At 46.7% G+C, this 22,456-nt stretch overlaps 1 protein-coding gene across 1 annotated transcript in view; it reads left to right on the top strand.

Annotated features, from left to right (window-relative positions):
* The window catches only part of CTNNA1 (catenin alpha 1), a 342,634-nt gene that overhangs the window by 282,484 nt on the left and 37,694 nt on the right, over positions 1–22,456 (top strand). Inside the window, exon 17 of the mRNA XM_082255676.1 lies at positions 19,577–19,711. Coding sequence (XP_082111802.1) covers positions 19,577–19,711 — 135 coding nt within the window. The remainder of the gene's footprint in view (positions 1–19,576; positions 19,712–22,456) is intronic.

Below are 22,456 nucleotides of genomic sequence, written 5' to 3'. Positions count from 1 at the left end.
CCCTCTACAGGAGTAGGACTAGGCAGAAGGAAAAACGTTCTGGCCACACCTTAGGGGCAGTCCCAGAGGGTATATCCTCTTCCTGTCTGCTGCAGGAAATCAGTTTTTTTTCTGTCTAGTCAGGAGTAAGGACCTAAGCTCCTTGCTGGGATCTTTTGGTCCTGGCAAGATTTTTTTAGAAAAACTTTTTTCTTTTTTTAGGTAGTTGTTTTCTCCAGGTTTCCTGTGAGATCTTCAAGCAAATCACGCCGGATCTGGGCGACGGTCTGGATGTTGAGATCCAGTGGTCACCCCAGCCGGCCTACGAGCGCGCGCAGGCCATAGCTCCGCGCTGGGTCGGCCGCGACACATTCAAGTAAGTATGCGGGACCGGGCGACGGGCTGGATGTTGAGATCCAGTGGTCGCCCCAGCTCAGCCTACGAGCGCGTGCAGACCATAGCTCCGCGCTGGGTCGGCCGCGACATAGTCCCATTAGACGGGGACTGACCCTGCGAGTTGAACGTCTCGCTTGAACGCCAGGAACCAGCAGAGTCACGGCGTCCGTATTGGTCGACAGCCCCCCATCTCGGTGTAGAGGGTACTGTGAAGAGAGGGTGCCCGTCAGTTCCGGTATGGTGAGTAAATATTCCCCCTTCCCCCCTGTGGGGTTTTTTGGGATACGGGCCCCTCTGTGTATGGTCGGATCCTTTCTGACATTAAGGTTCCCCCTTTTAGCCTATGACAAATTCACCTATCCCCTGGATAGTGTGATCTGGTTTGGGAGCTGATACTCCAGCAGGCTTGGTTTGGGAACTAAACACTCTAAGCAAACCTTGGTTTAGGAGCTGATACTCTAGCAACCTTGGTTTAGGAGCTGACACTTCAGCTGGCTTGGTTTGGGAGCTAACACTCTAAGCAAACCTTGGTTTAGGAGCTGACACTCCAGCAGGCTTGATTTAGGAGCTGACACTTCAGCTGGCTTGGTTTGGGAGCTAACACTCTAAAAGCAACCTTGGTTTGGGAGCTGACACTTCAGCAACCTTGGTTTCTCCAGCAGATTGATCCAAGGAAGCCTGGTTCGATTTACCATAGTAAACATATAAGCATCCAGAGCAAAGGAGGTATAGCCTACCTTAGACTGTAGCTATCGCCAGGCTCCCCGCAGGCCGACAGGCCCCCATCAGCCGTTCCAGAGCCGGTCACAGGCCGCTGCACTGCAGGAGCCACGCTAGTTCGGCAGTCCGCCGCCATTTTGTTGTAGACCGCATGTCTGCATTGCCTACACAGGCCGTCCGCAGGTCACGCAGGCCGCCATTTTTTTCGAAGTCTATTGTCTTCTACATGGGGGCGGCCATGTTTGATGTGCCCAGCCGACCTCGGAGTAGCTGGGAACGCCGGAAGGCGTGCACAGGGGGCGGAGCCACTTCCTTTCACCCGGGAAACCTAGTACAGGACTTCCCAGTCTGCATAGGACAACGCTGACAACAGTTTGATAAGGAAACTTCTCTGAATCAGGTGGTGAGCCCTTGGGGTCTCTCTTTCTCTCTGTGGGGGTCCAAAGCAGGTACACTGAGGGGCGCTATTGCGCTGGTGGATTTCAGATAAAAAAAAAAAAAAAAGGTATTTTTATTTTTTTAAATTTTTTTTCACTGGCAAAGTGTCCTGGATTAACATGGACCCTGCCACACATGTATCGCCACCTGATCCCCTCAAGGTGGCTGCAGGACCCTCCAGTTCCCCACTGACTATTGAGTCATTGTCAGCAGTTTTGGAAACTTTTGTATCCCGGGTGGAAGTGGCTTGTCAGGGACAGGGCGCAAGGAAGCGACCCCCGCCTACCCCCATTTCATCTGAAACTTCAGATTCAGAGTCTGAGCCTATCCCTGCAGTTGCAGGTACCTCATCTGGGGTTTGTGTCTCGGGTACTGTCTCTTCAGACAGTGAGGAGGATGTTTCAACATCTACCATAGCCCGAGAGGAAGCGTTGGTAAACGCATTAATTGTAGCCGTTTCGGGAAACCTTAGGACTACAGGTTACACCATCAGAAGTAGCTGATACTGAGATTCCATTTGGTACTAATAAACGCGCCAAAATGGCGAAAGTATTTCCCTTACCCAAGTGTTTCGGTAATGTAATTAAGGAAGAATGGGGTCATCCAAAACGAGCCCCTACTATTTCCAAACGCATTAATAGGCGTTATCCGTTCGAGGAATCCCTCCTCAAGAAGTGGACAGTACCATCTATGGTGGATTCTCCAATCTCCAGATTGAACAAATCTACGGTTATCCCATTGGAGGATGCTCCGTCCCTTAAGGATCCAGTGGATCGTAAGGTGGAAGCCATGTCTCGTGCCATCTTTTCCCTGAGTGGGTCAACTTTCAGACCAGTAATTGCTATTGGTCTGGTTTCTCAAACTGTAACAGTATGGACCAAGTGGTTACACCGGGACTTAGAAGGGAGTGATATCCCTCAGGCGGTATCAGATCTGTTAGAACAGATGATACAAGGGTTACAGTTTATCTGCGACGCTGCGCTAGACGCCACTCCATTATTGGGGCGAGCATCAGTCTCAGCAGTGGTTCTCAGGCGTATACTGTGGCTAAAATGTTGGTCGGCAGACCAAGGTTCCAAGAAGGCTTTGGCTAATCTCCCTTTTCAGGGTGAGCGCCTATTTGGGGCCAACTTAGATGAGATTATCAAGGATCTCACTGGAGGCAAGAGCACTTTCTTGCCACAAAGTACTAAGGGTAAAGGACCTCGTCAGAGACAGGGGCCTTCCTTTTCCGCCCATAAGAAGTTTTTTCGCCCCATGAGCGAAAAAGCAAAGCCCTCCAAAACTCCTTCGGGAGGTTTTAAGGGGCGCTGGTCGGGCAAGCAAAAGCCCGGCTCCTCCAGACCTGAAGATAAGACTACTAAAGCCTGAAGGTGCGCCCCCACCCATAGCTGGGGTGGGGGGACGTCTTCGCCGGTTTCCGGATCCATGGCTTTCCAGAATCCCGGACAAATGGGTTCGCGAAGTCATAAGGTCAGGTTACAACATCGAGTTTCGATCTCTCCCACCGGTGCGATTCTTCCCTTTCAATATCCGACTGTCCCCGGATCGCTTAGAAGCTCTGCGGGGAGCGGTCACGGATTTACTGCAACAAGGAGTGGTAGTCCACGTTCCTTGGACAGAGCGTTTTCAAGGGTTTTATTCAAACCTGTTTACAATACCCAGGAAAGAGGGTAAGGTGCGTCCAATTCTGGACTTAAGAGCATGTCAAGATACAAAAATTCAAAATGGAATCCATTCGCACAGTAGCAGCCTCCCTGCATCAAGGGGATTTTCTAGCGTCCATAGACATCAAGGATGCCTATCTTCACATTCCCATTTACGCAGGACATCAGCGTTTCCTGCGTTTTTCCGTAGAAGAGAACCATTATCAGTTTGCGGCGTTGCCCTTTGGTCTCGCCTCAGCTCCTCGGGTCTTCCCAAAGGTGTTGGCCCCAGTGTTGGCGCTGTTGCGTCAACGAGGCATATCGATTCTAGGTTACCTAGATGATCTTATGCGCCGTGCGGAGTCTCCGCAGATCTTGTTACAAAACTTAGAGATCACCATGATCTCTTTGCAAGAGTTCGGGTGGCTGGTGAACCAGCAGAAGTCTTCTCTGGTTCCCACCAGGAGGCTCGAATATCTGGGTCTAATTCTAGACACATCCAGGGCAAAGTATTCCTTCCGGCAGGGAAACTCCGGAAGATTCAATCAGCAATTCAGTTGTTACTATCCGACAACTGGCCTTCTCTTCGGACTTGCATGAGGGTCCTGGGCTTGAGGGTGGCTTCCTTCGAAGCAGTACCATTTGCCCAGTCCCATACCCGAATCCTTCAAGGAAGAGATTCTTCTCAAATGGAATCGGAATCCAGAATCTCTGGACAATCGGATCCGATTGAGCGAGCGGACCAGGGAGTCTCTGGTCTGGTGGCTTCGGTCTCCGATGCTCAGCCAGGGGAAGTCATTCTTCCAATATACTGGACGATTGTCACCACAGATGCCAGTCTATCCGGGTGGGGAGGAATTCTCGGTCAATTATCTGCTCAGGGGCTTTGGTCCCTGGAAGAGTCCAGGTTACCGATAAATGTATTGGAACTAAGAGCGATCAGACTTTGTCTGATGCATTGGATCGAGCAGCCCGGTGCGGATCCAGTCGGACAATGCCACAGCAGTGGCTTATGTCAATCATTTAGGGGGCATCAGGAGTGTCCTGGCGGCCATAGATGTGGCCAGCATTCTTCGTTGGGCGGAACGATTGTTCCAGCTCTCTCTGCGGTATTCATTCCGGGGATGAATTGGCAGGCAGATTATCTCAGCCGTCAGATTCTGGATCAAGGGGAATGATCTCTTCAATCAAGAGGTATTCCACCAACTGTGCCTCCGTTGGGGCTCCCCGAATGGGATCTGTTGGCATCTCGGCTCAACAGGAAAGTGCGGAGGTTTGTGGCTCGCTCCCACGATCCTCTAGCAGACACCGCAGACATGCTGATCGCCCCGTGGGGGCAGTATCAGCTACTGTATGCCTTCCCTCCTCTCAAGTTACTGCCGAAGCTTCTTCGCAGGATAGAGGTGGAGGGAATCCCAGTCATCCTGGTAGATCAGGACTGGCCTAGTCGGGCTTGGTACGCCGACCTGGTCAGGCTCGTCGCAGACGTTCCTTGGCGACTTCCTCTTAGGGAGGATTTGCTATCGCAGGGACCGATCTTCCATCCTGCTTTACGATCGCTGGCTTTAAACGGCCTGGCTATTGAGACCCAGGTGCTGAAGGACAAGGGATTGTCAGCTTCAGTTATTCCTACTCTAGTTAAATTAAAGCAAGAAGAGCGACTTCCAGAAAGATTTATCATCGCACATGGAAGTCTTAGATTGCGTGGTGTGAATCCCTTGGGTTCCCTCCACGTTGTTATTCGGTGGGCCGAATATTGGCCTTTCTGCAACAGGGGGTTGAGTAGAAGCTGGCCTTGAGTGCTATCAAGGGTCAGGTTTCAGCATTAGCAATCTTCTTTCAGAAGCTTTTGGCTATTCATTCCTTGGTGCGGAATTTCATCCAGGGGGTGCGACACCTGGCTCCGCCAGTGCGCGCACCTTTACCACCCTGGGGTCTTAATTTGGTGCTGTCTGGTTCTTCAGAAACCTCCCTTTGAAAATATCAGGGAGATTCCCTTGCTTACTTTATCCCAGAAGGTGGCCTTCTTGGTGGCCATTACTTCTGCACGCAGGGTGTCAGAACTGGCCGCATTATCATGTCGTTCCCCATATCTGGTGGTTCATAGTAATAAGGTGGTTCTTCGTCCGAATCCATCCTTCCTTCCTAAGGTGGTTTCAAAGTTTCATTTGAATGAGGACATGGTATTGTCTTCCCTGTGTCCTAAGCCCAGTCATCCTCGAATTCGCGTTGCATTCCTTGGATGTAGTTCGGGCGATCAGGGTATACTTGAATACTACGGATTCATTTCGTAATACGGAATCACTGTTTGTGATCACGGATGGCCCTAAGAAGGGGTTGCCTGTTTTTCTGCCACGACCATCTCTAGATGGATCAGACAGACGGTGGTATAGGCTTATTCTATTTAAGGGTCGGGATCCCCCGTTCCCTGTTAAGGCGCACTCTACGCGGGCGCTTAGTGTTTCCTGGACCTTCCGCCATCAGGCGTCAGTGATTCAGGTTTTCAAGGCGACTACTTGGTCGTCGGTTCATACCTTTACAATATTGTATAAGGTTTATGTGATGGCATCGTCAGATGCCTCTTTTGGCCGCAAGGTTCCTGCAGGCCGCTGTTTGAGGAGACTGTTGGTCTACCTCGAGGGTTTGTTGGGTAGGTCTCATCTGTTTGCTCGATGAGTCCCTTGATACTTCTGGTTGGCTCCGGTTGGGCCTTCTGGATTTTGATTTCTGTTCCCACCCCTCATTTGTGGCACTGCTTTGGGACGTCCCAATCTGATATTAATCAAGAGGACTACGTCTGTCAATGATGAGCGACAGAGAAAAATGGATTTTTGTAAGATCTTACCGTAAAATCCTTTTCTCTTAGCTCATTGACAGACGTAGTACCCGCCCCTCTACTGTTGAGTTGGGTTGGGTTAAATTCTCTGACACTGCTTTGTGACAGAACTGATTTCCTGCAGCAGACAGGAAGAGGATATACCCTCTGGGACTGCCCCTAAGGTGTGGCCAGAACGTTTTTCCTTCTGCCTAGTCCTACTCCTGTAGAGGGCAGCATAACCCAATCTGATATTAATCAAGAGGACTACGTCTGTCAATGAGCTAAGAGAAAAGGATTTTACGGTAAGATCTTACAAAAATAAATTTTTTCCCACAAATGGCTTTCTTTTGGTGGTATTTGATCACCTCTCCGTTTTTTTTATTTTTTGCTCTATAAACAAAAATTATTTATTTTCAAAAGATGTAATTTTTTCTTTACATTGCTAGCTGTTTATTTTATCAGCACTAGTTAGTGGATCTTCGGATGAAGACACGGCATCTGCAGAGCTGGGAATCAGACTGACCGCCCTGGTTCTCCAGGACAGAGGGTCAGATGTCCAGGTTCCTTCGCAGGTTGGCCTCGGAACAATCGCTGGTGATTCTGGTGGCGCCGGACTGGCCTCGCCGGTCCTGGTACGCGGACATCGTTCACCTGGCCGTAGAGCCTCCGTGGCGGCTGCCACTGCGAGAAGATCTGCTGTCTCAAGGACCGATCTTCCATCCTGCTTTACAGTCGCTGGCTTTAACGGCCTGGCTGTTGAGAGCCAGGTCCTGAGAGACAGGGGTCTCTCCTCAGCGGTCATTCCTACTTTGATTAAGGCTAGAAAAGCCTCCTCTGGTAAGATTTATTACCGTACGTGGAAAGCTTATTTTGCCTGGTGTGAGTCCAGGGGTTTCTCTCCTCGCTCCTACTCGGTGGCGAGAGTGTTGGCTTTCCTCCAGACTGGTGTGGACCAGCACCTTGCGTTGGCCACGATTAAGGGCCAGGTATCTGCACTGGCTGTTCTTTTCCAGCGCCCTGTGGCATCTCATTCCTTGATTCACACCTTTTATTCAGGGTGTGCGTCACTTGGCCCCTCCTAGAAGGGAGCCCTTACCTCCATGGGACTTGAACTTGGTTCTGTCCGTGTTGCAGCGTTCCCCTTTTGAAAACATCAGGGAACTTTTGTTGCCCATGCTATCCAAGAAGGTTGCTTTCCTGGTAGCGATCACTTCTGCTCGCAGAGTGTCAGAGTTGGCGGCGTTGTCTTGCCGCTCCCCTTACCTGGTGGTTCATAGGGATAAGGTGGTATGCGACCTAATCCGTCCTTTTTGCCCAAGGTGGTTTCGGAATTCCACCTGAATGAGGACATTGTTTTGCCTTCGCTTTGTGTGAACCCTAAGCATCCAAAGGAGGTTGCCTTGCATTCCTTGGATGTTGTCCGGGCGATCAGGGTTTACCTGTCGTCGACTGAATATTTTCGGAAATCGGATTCTCTTTGTCCTTCCTGAGGGATCTCGGAAGGGTATGGCTGCGTCTGCGGCAACCATTGCCAAATGGATCAGACAGACCATTGTACAGGCTTACTCATTGCGGGAACGGGTTCCTCCCTTCCCTGTCAAGGCGCACTCTACCAGATCGGTGAGTACGTCCTGGGCCTATCTGCATCAGGCCTTGGTGGCCCAGGTGTGCAAGGCTGCGACTTGGTCGTCGGTGCCCACTTTGTCAAAGTTCTACAAACTTGATGTTCTGGCATCAGCTGATGCATCCTTTGGTCGCAAAGTTCTCTGTGCGGCAGTTCCATAGGGAACCCTGGTTTTTGTATGGGTCCCTAGCTGTTGGGGTTGTTTTCCCCTTGGTTATTTGTTTTCCTGGGCTGTTGCTCATGTTGAGCCCTTTTTTGTTACCATAAGGTTACCTTCTTGTACATGTAAGGTTCCTTTCTCTGATGTGGGTACTGCGTTGTTTTTCTGGCGGTTGTGTTGCCCACCCCTCATGTCTACACTGCTTTGGGACGTCCTCATAAGTGAAGACTATGAGTGGACGGCGGCTGTCGGAGGACGTAAGAGAAAATGGAATTTTTGTAAAATCTTACCGTAAAATTCCTTTCTCTGAGTCCTCCCGACAGTCGCCGCCCCCACCCCTCTTTTTGGGGTCCTTTGTTATACACTTTCACTGCTTGCGACCAAACTGAATTGGGATGGCTATTGCAGGGGGGTATTGGACTAGGACAGCCCCCATGGGTGTGACTATGTAGATTTATTGTTCTTTTACAAGTCTTATGCCTAGAAACTCCTGTGGAGATGAAGTCAATACCCCATAAGTGAAGACTGTATGAGTGGGCGGCGACTGTCGGGCGACTCAGAGAAAGGAATTTTACGGTAAGATTTTACAAAAATTCTGTGTTTTTTGGTTTCCCCTAGAGTTTCAATGGCGGCCATTTTACTGTAGTCTGATGCAGTGCCGAGACTGTGGGGACCTCTAGTGTCGAGTCTAATAGTGAGGATGAGTCGTCGTCCTCTGCAGCCGCGCATGAAAAAGCACTGGTGAAGGCCTTGATTGTATCAGTGCGGGAAACTTTAAAGTTGGAGAACTCAGCAGCTGCTGAGTCGGCGACGCCGGTGCAATTTGGCACCCGCAAATCTTTCAAGATGAACAAAGTGTTTACCTTTCTTGCCTATTTTGATGAGATTGTCACTAGTCAGTGGGGTTCCCCGAAACGCATGGTTGGTATACCTAAGCGTTTTGCTAGAAGATATCTCTTTGAGGAGTCTCTTCTAAAGAAACTAACAGTTTCACCGTCGGTAGATTCTCAGGTTTCCAGGCTAAATAAGGCCACGCTTTTTCTAGTGGAAGTATCCCCATCTTTTAAGGACCCCGTGGACAAAAGAGCTGAGGCTCTGGTCCGGTACCTCTTCACCATGGCTGGTTCAATTTTAAGACCGGTGTTTGCGATCACCTTGGTATCCCAGACCTTAACTGAATGGGCTAAGATTTTGCGCCAGGATCTGGGGGGGGGGGGGAGTCAACACAGTTCTGAGCTGGTGGATCAGTTGATCCAGGGGTTACAGTATATATGTGATACACCTCTGGATGCGGGTCCCTTGGCCGGCAGGGTTTCTGTAACGGCAGTGATCCTTCGCCGCATGATCTGGTTGAAGTACCTCTATGGAAGAGATAATTAAGGTTCTAACGGGAGGTTAGAGTATATTACTTCTGCAGGCTGCTAAGGGCAAGGAACCTCGTCCTAAGTGGGGCCCCTTCTTTTCGGCTCACAAGCGGCTCTTTCGTCCGGCTGGCTCGCAGGAAAAGGACTTGGGATCCACCCGTAACTTTGCAGGAGGCTCCAAGGGACCCTGAAATGGTAAGTTCAAAGCTGACACTTCTGGTTCCGCAGACAAGCCTTCCCCAGCCTGAAGGGACACCCTCACCCAGGTCTGGTGTGGGGGAACGTCTTTGCTTCTTCCCGGATCCGTGGACCTTGCTCTTTCAGGACAAATGGGTCCACAAACTGATTCGGTTTGGTTACAAGATCGAGTTTTGGTCATTGCCTTCGGCAAGGTTCTTTCCTTCCAACTTATGCCTGTCTCCAGAGCGGCTACAGGGCTTCTACGCAGACCAGCCTTCCTCAGGATAAATGGGTCCATGAGTTGATTCGGTCCGGTTACAAGATCGAGTTTCGGTCCTTGCCTCTAGCAAGGTTTATTCCTTCCAACCTACGCCTGTCTCACGATCGGCCGCAGGGCCTTTTTTACCGGGCAGCGCAGGACTGCTGGCACAAGTGTCATTGTCAGATTTGTCCACCGTAAGATTTTTGTCTAAGCTGAAACTCTGATCTCTCTGTGCCTGTCTGACAGAACCAATCCCTACACAGTCAGTAAGCATATTTAAGAACACATTAACTGCTTTGATCACCCCCAGTGTTAACCCCTTCCCTGCCAGTGTCCTTCATACAGTAACAGTGCATACTATTTAGCACTATTTAGCACTGTTTGGTTAGTAGTAATACACAGGACTTGCCACTATGGCTAACAGAGGGTGAAATCAGGGAAAGGCTGGATAAACTCAACACAAACAAATCACCAGGCCCGGATGGCGTACATCCGAGAGTACTCAAGGAACTCAGTAAGGTTATATCCAGACCACTGTTCCTGATCTTTGCTGACAGTATTAGGACAGGAGATGTACCAGGGGATTGGAAGAAAGCTAACGTGATTCCGATATTCAAAAAGGGCCAGAGGCATATCCCGGGAAATTATAGGCCTGTCAGTTTGACATCAATAGTATGTAAACTTCTGGAGGGGATGATAAGGGACTATATCGTAGAGTTTGCTAAAGACAACATCATCAGCAGTAATCAGCACAGGTTTACAAATGGGCGTTCTTGTCAAACCAATCTATTAACATTCTACGAGGAGGTGAGCTGTGAGCTAGATAGGGGGAGACCAGTGGATGTGGTGTACTTGGATTTCGCGAAGGCGTTTGATACAGTTCCCCACAAGCGCTTAATGTATAAAATAAGGTCTGCAGGTATCGACAGCAGGGTTTGCTCTTGGATACGGAATTGGCTTAAAGGGCGTGTCCAAAGAGTGGTAATAAACAGCGCATACTCAGACTGGTCTGAGGTAGTAAGCGGGGTGCCCCAGGGCTCAGTCCTGGGACCAACCTTGTTCAATTTATTCATAAACAACATTGAGGTCGGGATCAGTAGTTCGATATCAGTTTTTGCAGATGACACAAAATTGGCCAGAGCAATAACTGCACAGCATGAAGCAGATATCCTACAGAATGACCTGGACAAAATTACAGAGTGGGCAACGACATGGCAAATGAGGTTTAACGTGGAGAAGTGTAAGGTTTTGCACTTGGGGACTAAAAACATAAAAGCACAATACACGTTAGGAGGGGAACCCTTGGGGGAATCAAAAATGGAGAAGGATCTGGGAGTCTTGGTTGATGATAGATTAGGCAACAGCATGCAATGTCAAGCGGCAGCTGCCAAAGCCAGCAGAATATTAGCATGCATAAAGAAAGGGATGTATTCCAGAGATAAGACGATAATCCTTCCACTATATAAAACGACCGCATCTGGAGTATTCTGTCCAGTTCTGGTCGCCAGTCCTCAGGAGGGATGTGTTGGAGCTAGAGAGAGTCCAGAGAAGGGCAACTAAACTAATTAGGGGATTGGAGGACCTTGACTATGAAGAGCGTCTACAATCGCTCGATTTATTCTCCCTGGAGAAGAGACGTCTGAGGGGGGACATGATAGCAATTTATAAATATCTTAATGGGGATCCCAGCTTAGAAAAAAAGCTGTTCATTCGAAGGGATTGCATGAGGACTCGAGGGCATACAATGCGATTAGAGGAGAAGCGTTTTAACCTCAGGCAACGTGGGGGGTTCTTTACTGTTAGGGCTACAAGATTGTGGAATTCTCTACCACAAGAGGTGGTTTCTGCGGGTAGTATGGTGGCTTTCAAAAGACTCTTAGACTTACATCTCAAGGATCAGAACATTCAGGGGTATGTGAGATGATTACAGCCACACACACCTACACAGGTTGAACTGGATGGACTATTGTCTTTATTCAACCTCACCTACTATGTAACTATATGTAACTAATTACTTATTAATGTCACTGATCCCCAAACAGTATCAAAATAAATATGCCCCGTTGCATGATGTTGGGGAAACCAGTCAGGGACCAGCATTGCTGGAGCAGAGCGACGCCCCTAGCTGCCAGGGGAAGAACTCCTCCAGTGAGGCCGGGAGAAAGGGAAAGCAAAGACAGGTTCTGGTGGTAGGGGACTCAATCATTAGAAGGACAGACAGTGCAATCTGTCACAAAGACCGTGAGCGCCGAATAGTATGTTGTTTACCGGGCGCTCAGGTTCGTCACATCACGGATCGGGTGGACAGATTACTGGGTGGATCTGGGGAAGACCCAGCTGTCATGGTACACGTGGGTACCAATGACATAGGCAGAGGAAGATGGAGAGTCCTAAACGATTTCAGGGACTTAGGAGCTAAGTTGAGGACTAGGACCTCCAAGGTAGTATTTTCAGAAATACTACCTGTACCTCGAGCCACACCAGAGAGGCAGCGGGAGATTAGGGAAGTTAACAAGTGGCTGAGGAGCTGGTGTCATAAGGAGGGTTTTGGGTTCCTGGAGAACTGGGCCACCGGCTCTTTGGTAGGGACGGATTGCACCTAAATGGGGAGGGTGCAGCCGTACTGGGTGAGAAGATGGCCATAAAGTTAGAGGGGCTTTTAAACTAGGTGATGGGGGGGAGGGTACAGATGTAGAATTAGCCAGTGGAGAGGGCACAAATGGGGACATTAGCGGCAGGATGTTCAGAGCTCTTAAACTCAAGGTGGGTATGGGGAAAAATCACAAGAGCAGCCTAAAAACATCAAATGAAGATATATGTAACCAGTCAAAATTACGAGGTTTGTATACCAATGCCAGAAGCCTGGCCAACAAGATGGAAGAGCTGGAGCTCCTGATGTTTGAGGAGAACTTAGATTTTGTGGGAATAACAGAGACGTGGTTCGACAGCTCTCATGACTGGATGGCGACCATTTAGGGGTATTCCCTTTATCGCAGAGATAGAAAAGGAAAAAAAGGGGGAGGGGTATGTCTGTATATTAAGAACAGTGTACAGGTAAATATGAGGGATGATATTAATATTGTAGCTATGGGCAAGGTAGAATCCCTATGGGTAGAACTTCAAAGGGAAGACACTGTGGGGAAGGTAATATTGGGCGTTTGCTATAAGCCCCCCAACCAGAGGGAGGCGGACCTACTTTTACAGATAGGATTGGCAGCAAGGATGGGAAATGTCATTATAATGGGGGACTTTAATTATCCAGATATAGACTGGGCAGAAGGAACCGCGCATTCAGCCAAGGCTCGGCGGTTCCTAAATGTTTTGCAGGACAATTTCATGGTGAATGCACTGACAAGAATCAATGTGGTACTTGACTTACTGATTACCAACAATAAAGACCTGCTCACGGATATGGAAATACGGGGCAACTTAGGAAACAGTGACCATAGGTCAATTAGTTTCAGTATTATTCATAGTAATAGGAAACACAAGGGTAATTTAAGAACACTGATTTTCAAAAGTGCCAATTTCCCAAAACTGCGCTCGCTGCAAGAAAATATCAAATGGGATAGAACCCTGGGAACAAAGAACACGGAGGAAAAATGGGAGTGCTTCGAGAGCATACTCAACAAAGGGATTGGCCAGTGCATTCCAAAGGGATGGGTGGCTAAACTCCATTGTCATTGGCAGCATTCAAGCATTACAAAGAGTGTAATAAGAAATGTAGCGACAAAATCAAGGCAGCTAAAATTGAACACGAGAGACATATAGCGGAAGAGAGTAAAAGGAACCCCAAGAAATTCTTTAAGTATATAAACAGTAAGAAAGCGAGGCCAGAACACATTGGCCCCATAAAAGTCGACAAAGGAGATTTGGCCACAGAGGACAGAGAAAAGGCGGTAGTGTTAAATAATTTCTTCTCTTCAGTCTTCACAAAAGAATTGGGGGGCTACACTAACCCAGCTTGTAAGGTCAGACTAAATAATACACCTCAGGAAGTACTGCCATGGCTAACAGAAGATAGACTTAGAACTAAACTAGAGAAACTTAACATAAATAAATCACCGGGACCAGATGGCTTGCACCCGAGGGTTCTTAAAGAGCTCAGCCAGGTGATTGCCAGACCATTATTCTTGATCTTTAAGGATAGTTTACAGATGGTAATGGTGCAAGCTGATTGGAAAAAAAGCCAACGTGGTACCAATATTTAAAAAAGGGCCGAGATATATCCCGGGTAACTATAGGCCGGTCAGCCTAACATCAGTAGTCTGCAAGATTTTGAAGGGGATATTAAGGGACCACATACAAGACTTTAGTAATGAAAATGGTATTATCAGTAGTAATCAGCATGGATTCATGAAAAATTGTTCTTGCCAAACCAATCTGTTAACCTTCTATGATGAAGTGAGCTGCCACCTAGATAAAGGTAAGCCTGTGGATGTGGTGTATCTGGACTTTGCAAAGGCCTTTGACACTGTTCCCCACAAACGCTTACTGTTCAAACTAAGGAAGGTAGGTATGGACCATAAGGTGAGTACCTGGATAGAGGAAGGTAGGTATGGACCATAAGGTGAGTACCTGGATAGAGAACTGGCTCCAGGGGAGAATGAAAAGGGTGGTGATTAATGGAGAGTACATGGATTGGGCGGGTGTGGAAAGTGGGGTCCCCCAAGGTTCTGTCCTGGGGCCAATCCTGTTTAATTTATTCATAAATGATCTAGAGGAGGGGATATCGTGTAAAATCTCAGTATTTGCGGATGATACTAAACTAAGCATGTCAATATCTTCTATGCAGGATGTGGAAACCTTACAAGCGGACCTGAACAAAATAATGGGGTGGGCAACTACATGGCAGATGAGGTTTAATGTTGAAAAATGTAACGTAATGCACTTGGGTGCCAGAAACCAGAAAGCAAGCTACTCACAAGGGGGGGGGGGAACCTCTGGGTGAGTCTAGGCTGGAAAAGGACCTGGGGGTACTGGTAGACAATAGGCTTGGCAGTGGCATGCAATGCCAAGCCGCAGCAAGCAAAGCCAACAGAATACTGGGTTGTATAAAATAGGGGATTCCCTCCACAAATAAAGAGATTATTCTCCCTCTCTACAAGACTCTGGTCCGGCCACATCTGGAGTATGCTGTCCAGTTCTGGGCACCGGTCCTCAGGAAGGATGTGCTGGAACTGGAGAGAGTCCAGAGAAGGGCAACAAAAATAATTTGGGGAATGGAGGACCTCCGCTATGAGGAAAGACTACAAGCACTGAACTTATTCTCTCTGGAGAAGAGACTATTGAGGGGGGATATGATATCAATGTACAAATACTGTACTGGCGACCCTAGCATAAGGAACAAACTATTCAGAGAAAGGGAATACAATAAGACACGCGGCCACTCACTAAAACTAGACGAAAGGCGATTTAACCTTAAAATACGTAAGGGGTTCTTCACTGTCAGAGCAGTAAGGATGTGGAATTCTCTTTCGCAAACAGTCGTATCAGCAAGGAGCATCGATAGTTTTAAAAAACTATTAGATGGGCACCTTAAAGACCACAACATACAGGGGTATGCAAGGTACGGTTAACAACAAACACACGCACACATCATAGGTTGAACTGGATGGACGGATGTCTTTTTTCAACCTCACAAACTATGTAACTATGTAAATAAAAATTCCAAAAATCTATCCCGTAGTTTGTAAACACTATACATTTTGCGCAAACCAATTTAAAATACGCTTTTTGGGATTTTTTTTACCAAAAATATGTAGCAGAATACAAATTGGCCTAAACCTAAAAAAAAATGATTTTTAACCACTTTAGCCCTGGATGTTTTGGTTGCTCAAAGACCAGGGCCTATTTTGCGATTCGGCACTGCGTGACTTTAACGATGCTGTACCCAAATTAAATTGACGTCCTTTTTTCCCCACAAACAGAGCTTTCTTTTGGTGGTATTTGATCACCTGTGCAATTTTTACTTTTTGCGCTATAAATAAAAAAAGAGCGACAATTTTGAAAAAATAACAATTTTTCAAATTTTTTTATATGAAATTTTAAAAAAAAAGTGTAAAAATCAAAGTTTGTTTTTTTTAACATTGTAGGCCAATTTTTTTCTGCTACATATTTTTGGTAAAAAAAATCGCAATAAGCTTATTTTGATTGGCTTGCGCAAAAGTTATTGTGTTTTCTAACTATGGGAAAAATTTATGTCCTTTTTATTTATTTTTTTTTTAACTAGTAATAGCAGCGACCTGCGTTTTTTTTTTTTTTTTTTGTTTTTTTTTTTGGGACTGCGACATTGCGGCGGACGAATCGGATCCTTGACTGACCTTTTTGACACTTTTGGGGGTACCAGTGACATTACTACAGTAATCAATGCTATACATATGCACTGTTACTGTAAAAATGACACTGGCAGGGAAGGGGTTAACTTTATTGTTGATAAGGGGTTAAGTGTGTCCCTAGGGGCGTGGTTCTAACTGTCAAGGGGCGTGGCTTGTTAGGTCATAACCGAGACATACGATCCTATATAGCAGGATCGCATAGTCTCTGTCATGATCTAAGGGAGGATGACAGATGGCTGTGTTTACATCAGCCGTCTGCCTTTCTCCCTCTCCTGCGGGAGATCGCGAGTGGCCGGCGGACATCGGAGCCGCCGGTCACTGGCGCAGGGATGTCAGGGAACGAGCGGGGGCGGGAGCGCCCCTCCGGCGGCGCGCACTCGTCCCCTAGAGGTTAGTGGGCGAATGACGTACTACGTCACTTTGCCCAGAGGGGCTGACCACCGCAGTATATAGACGTGCGGCGGTCGGTAAGTGGTTAAAATGTTTTTATTAGGAATGTTTTAAAGCAGAAAGTAAAATATATGGTGTTTTTTTCACAATTGTTACTCTTTTTTTGTTTATAGCGCAAAATCTGAAAACCACAGAGGTGATCAAATACCACCAAAAGAAAGCTCTATTTGGGGCAAAAAAGGACATCAATTGTAGTTGGGTACAGCGCTGCACGACCGCACAATTTTTCGTTAAAGTAACGCAGTGCCGAATTGCAAAAAATGGCCTGATCATTAAGGGGGTAAAATCTTCTGGGGCTGAAGTGGTTAAATTGGATGTAAACCCCCACATATACCCAGTGAAGTGAACAGCCTCAGATGATACACAGAGATGAAACAAATCTCCCTACATAAGTTTTACATGTATATCTGTGGTCTTCAGCTTTTTATATTCTTTGGAAAATGCAGATCGGGTTTCAAATTTTTCTTCCTGTTCCAGCACTGGGCGGAGGCGTACCTAGGGTCTCCAGCGCCCTTGGAGAGAGGGGGTGGGTGACAGAGAGAGCGAGGGGGGGTAATGGAGAGAGGGGGGGGTGACGGAGAGAGAGAGAGGGGGTGACAGAGGGGGGGTGTCCCCAGTCAGCTTTGCCTGGGAGTGGAGAGGAGGTTGAAGGAGTCTCACCGTGCTGAGCGGCGGTATGGGCTCCTCTGACAGCCCCAGTGCAGTATCCATCCCCAGCCTGCCGCCAAGCTGGAGCCGATTGATGTCACAGTCATGTGACTGCTGACCGGCTGCATGTGTGGGCGGACAGAGCTCCGGAGAGCCCGCACTGCCGCCTGGAGTGGACACAGGGCTCCAGGATTGGAGTCGCATGCTGCCTGGGGGCGCCGGAGGGTGCAGGCTGAGTAAAGGGTGCAAAAATCACTGCTAACACTGCCAATTTTTCTGCGCCCCCCCCCCTCATCCTGCGCCACTGGCGGGCGCAAATCTGGCCAACCCCTTGGTACGCCCCTGGCACTGGGTGTGGAATTCCAGGCATAGACTGAGTGTGAGCTGATTGGAGGAAAGGCACCAATCCCTGCCCTGCCTGGTTTACAAACCATTTTATATATTCCTATCTGTTTACTAATGCTAGCTGCTATGGATTAAAAGAAAGTTGATTTAAGAGTTTAGTTCCACTTTAATTGTTTTTTTTTTTCTTTTTACAACCCTGTTGGGAAAGGAAGAACTTTGTTGTTTTTTCAGGAGTGTAAACAGACCCCTGATATTTAACATAGTGTAAAAGAAAAATATTGCGCTAACCATAAAAAAGCTGCTACACACAACAACTGACAAAAAGATTGTGATATAAAAGAAATGCACAAAAGTGTAGCGCTAATACATATGAATATAGGATCACAAAAAGAAAAATTGTGAACAGCAAATAATCATGGGTATAACTAAATAAGGAATGCCCATAAAAGTGAACAGAAAAAATGGTGTGACCAGTCCTGTAGAGTCCAAATACAGTGCAAATGTCTTTAGGATAAACTTAAAATTAATCCCCAGTGTATAGGTGACATGACTGTCCAATGCAGTGATGATCAAGTGAAAAATGGATCCCAACACCAACTGAAAGACGGAGATGTAGTTTGCTCACCAGATCCGTAGGACACAGAGTGCTGTATAGCACCTGGGTCAAAAACGCTTGATATATAGAAGAAAAGGGGATCCGGATATTCAGCAGGTCATTGATGTTCAAGTGATAACTTAAAGCAGATATAACACTCAAAGCCTCTCGGTCAACCAAATGATGGCACATGGAACCAGGAAAGGAGGAGGAGCAAAAGATAGTGTAATACAACTAAAAAAATGTATTCCACAAATAAATAAAATTTACACTTGCAAACATCTCCTGTAAGGAAGCATGGAATAATGTAATGGTAGGTAGGCTGTCCGTAGCGTGGCCTTTACGCATTTCTGCAAATATGCTTTCATCCGAAGATAATGCCAGCCAAATACCACAAGAGCTCCTCTATATATAATAAACTGCTATAGTGATAATAGGATATGGTCCCCCAATCATGCTGTTTCATCACAGACTGATTGGGGGACCATGTCCTATTATTTACTATAGCAGTTTATTATATATAGAGGAGCTCTTGTGGTATTTGGCTGGCATTATCTTCTGATGAAAGCGTATTTGCAGAAACGTGTTAAGGCCACGCTCCTGACAGCCTACCTACCATTACATTCTTCCATGCTTCCTTACATGTGATGTTTGTAAATGTTATTTATTTGTGGAATAAAATTTTTTAGCAGTATTACACTATCTTTTGCTCCTCCTTTTCTGGTTCCATGTGCCATCGTTTGGTTGACCGAGAGGCTTTGAGTGTTCTATCTGCTTTAAATTATCACTTGGACATCCATGACCTGCTGAATATCCGGATCCCCTTTTCTTCTATATATCAAGCGTTTTTGACCCAGGTGCTATACAGCACTCTGTGTCCTACGGATCTGGTGAGCAAACTACATCTCCGTCTTTCAGTTGGTGTTGGGATCCATTTTTCACTTGATCATCACTGCATTGGACAGTCATGTCACCTATACACTGGGGATTAATTTTAAGTTTATCCTAAATACATTTACACGGTATTTGGACTCTACAGAACTGGTCACACTATTTTGTCTGTTCACTTTTATGGGCATTCCTTATTTAGTTATACCCATGATTATTTGCTGTTCACAATTTTTCTTTTTGTGATCCTATATTCATATGTATTAGCGCTGCACTTTTGTATAATTCCCTGATATTTAACTTTTGAGCTAGAGAAAAATTGTTTACATTGATTTCGCAATCCCCTTCGCTTTAACCTCAGCTGCACTTAAAAGAAGCACTCTGTACAGAGGGCTCTGTTCCAGGGTCTTAAAGCCTGATAGGACAATCATAGGAGAAATGAAAACTCCTCCTACAAACTACCAGCACTCACTGATACAAATCACAAGATTGCTCGAATTGCTATATACAACTGGTGAGAAAAGGTGTTTATCAGTTTATATTTACTAAAACAATGCATTTCCGTGTTCTGTGTACTGTAGGAGACCATGTATAGTGAATGGAGGATCCTGGGTTTAGTAACCCTCTAAGTCCTGAAAATATACAAAAATAGAATTTCTTTGATTTGACTTTTCTTTCCACTCATCAGGGTTAGCTGTAATTGATTTTTTTATTATTTATTTTAGTGTCCTGATTCTACCTGCAAACAAGATCTTTTGGCATATCTCCAGCGCATTGCTCTTTACTGCCACCAACTTAATATTTGTAGCAAAGTCAAGGCTGAAGTTCAGAATCTTGGAGGAGAGTTGGTTGTCTCAGGAGTAAGTATCAGTTGATTTGTTACAGCGTGTACTGCATCAGTCATAGGTAAATAGTAATGAAAGTGATATTGAAGCTTCCAATTTTTAAAAATTCAAATAACAAACAAGTCATACTTACCTGCTCTGCACAATGGATTTGCACAGAGCAGCCTGCGATCCTACTCTTCTCAGGTCCCGTACTGGCACCCCATGCACTGGATGTGCTGCCATGCCTAGCACTGTTAGTTTGAAATGGGAAAGCAGTGTGATTGCCAGGATCACCAGGTATCTCGCACAAAGGAAGCAATCCAAAGCCAATTGAATACTTTTAATACAAGCACATGGTAACACAGAAATATGAAATGGTGAGGTAACATACAGTACTGTACACTTTTAATAAGGGAGATTAGAATTGCACCAGTACACAACATTAAACACAGCAATTTCTCATATCACATTGTCATACAAGTAATGGTACTGTATATTTAATGTGACGGGTTGATCCGTGTATTTCACCTTGTACCGTTATACAGAGTTATATCCCTTATAGAAAGGATTCTCCTACAAACAACTTAAAGGATAGCTGCTACTTTACCAAACCTAACCGTTGCCCCCACTGATTTACAGCCAAAAATATTTTTCAGCACCAGATGCACCTATGCAGTGAGACCTTTGAGCCCTTGTGAGATTTGCATAGGGCCATCACAATAAGTTGGATTACCTTGTGCATAATGTTTTGGTCTTGGGGCGCCCTACCCCCACCCCCCATCATTCTGACCCCTGCCTTTATCCATCGATATCTACCCTCAGTTTAGTTTGGCAACTGTTGGTACTGTCCAGCAGGTGGTGGATCGTGTGGTCCAGAATGGCCATCATGTTGAGCTTTAAGTGTAACTTGGCACTGGATGCTAGGTACTTCCTTTCCTACATCAGTCTTTTGTCAGGTAACATGCAGAACACTTTTAGCTAAAGTGCTGGACAGTGGATCAGGCTTCCACGAAGGCTCTACTCTGAATGCCCTTGGTGGGTGAATGACTCTGGAGCCTTATCAAGAATGTCATTGGGGTAGGACCACTTGCTTCCTGCAGGCGTCTTTGGGAAATGATCAGCAGCATATGGCTACACCATTTTTTTTTTTAATACCTGCTCCCCAATACTGTCTCTTTTGTTGACCAAAGAGGTTTGGCACTCAGAGGGTGCCCGTCATGCGTTATGTCAATCTCTTCCTTCGTGGGATTTGATTTGGGCTCAATGGGGGCCTTTGAAGCACTAGTAGGACCTACCAGAGATATTATTCTCAGCTTTGACTTCACAAAGTCAAAAAGCCTTCTTTGTGGCCTTGACATTAGTCAGATATGTTTTTGAACTGGCAGCACTGTATTTTTAGAACCCTTCGTGATTTTGCTCGGGGATAAGGTAGTTTTGAGGCCTAGATCTTCCTTTTTTCCTTCCTTCCTTGCTGCATTAGGCTTTGACCTTAGCCAGGACTTTGTCCTTGTTTTTAGCGGCTGTTCACCAGAAGGAATTTTCCCTTTAATGTCCGGAATTGGTCCAAACTGTGTACATTCCAGTCATGGCTTTCCTCAGAAAAATAGATTCCCAGTATGTCATCCCATATGAGCACAGGAAGAGCAATCTGGCTTCAAGTTCCACCATTTCTAGATATATACCTCTTATAGTTCAGGCCTGAGTTTTAAGGACCGGATTCCTGCGTTTTTCTGTGAAAGCACACGACACACAAGTGGGAGCATGGGCATTTTGATATCAGACCACCAATTCCCCAGATCTGCAAGGCTACCACTCATCTTCTTTTTACACATTCTCTAAGCAGAGGGGGGGGGTTGGAATGTGTTCACTTCACAGCGTAACCTTTTTCAATTTGATGCTAAAACTCTACCAGTCAGCTTATTGGGTGGATGATGAGGGGTTGCATCATACCACTGGTCGCACACTTTAACGCCACTTCCACCTAAAGCCCTTCTAATGTACAGTCCTTTTTCCACAAAGATTTTCTGCAGAACCGTCTACATCTGGGTTATTGCACACTCCTTCCAGACGCACTTTCTTGATCTCCCACTTTATTCCATGCCCCACATTGCTATCTATATTAACCACTTCAGCTCCGGAAGGTTTACCCCCCTTTATGACAAGGCCATCTTTTGCGATATGGCACTGTTTTTGCTGTATCCTCCATCGACAGATGCAGCCTGATCTTCATCTGCTGAATGGGTTTTGCTGCCCCCTGCAGGAGTAGTCTAGGCAGTACAAAAATTTTACATGTACACACCCACGGGGCTGTCCCCGCAGGCATAACCCACCCACACTCAGCTCAGCAAACCAGTTTGTTTCTGCCTAGAGAAGGAGTGGGACCTAGGTTTCCTGCTGGTACTTCAGTCTCAGTTTTTTTTTTTTATTCTTTTCAGAATATTTTATTTTATTTCTCTTTACTCACTTTGCTAGCTAGTGTCAGGGGCATTCTCCTGGTGATCTACAAGCAATGCCGGCTGGGACTTCGCACTGGATAATCTAAATCCTTATGGTCCCCCCAGCCTGGCCTACAAGCGTGAGCAGGTTATAGTCCCGCACTAGGCTTCGGCATGCCCCTGCCTCTTTCCAGATGGGACGAGCCTGCGAGCAGATGCCTCGCCGAGACGCGACGACCTGGAATGCCCTAAGTCGCAGCGTACCCCTCGGCTGTCAGCACCCCCACTTCGGGTGGGTGGAGGTCTGCCCACAGCGGAGCCCACCCGGTCCATGGTAAGGTGA

Source organism: Pelophylax lessonae, assembly GCF_965119305.1.
Source record: "Pelophylax lessonae genome assembly, chromosome: 4".
Classification (NCBI taxonomy): domain Eukaryota; kingdom Metazoa; phylum Chordata; class Amphibia; order Anura; family Ranidae; genus Pelophylax; species Pelophylax lessonae.
The sequence above is the reverse complement of the archived record's forward strand: the minus strand, read 5'-3'. Positions and strand labels throughout refer to the sequence as shown.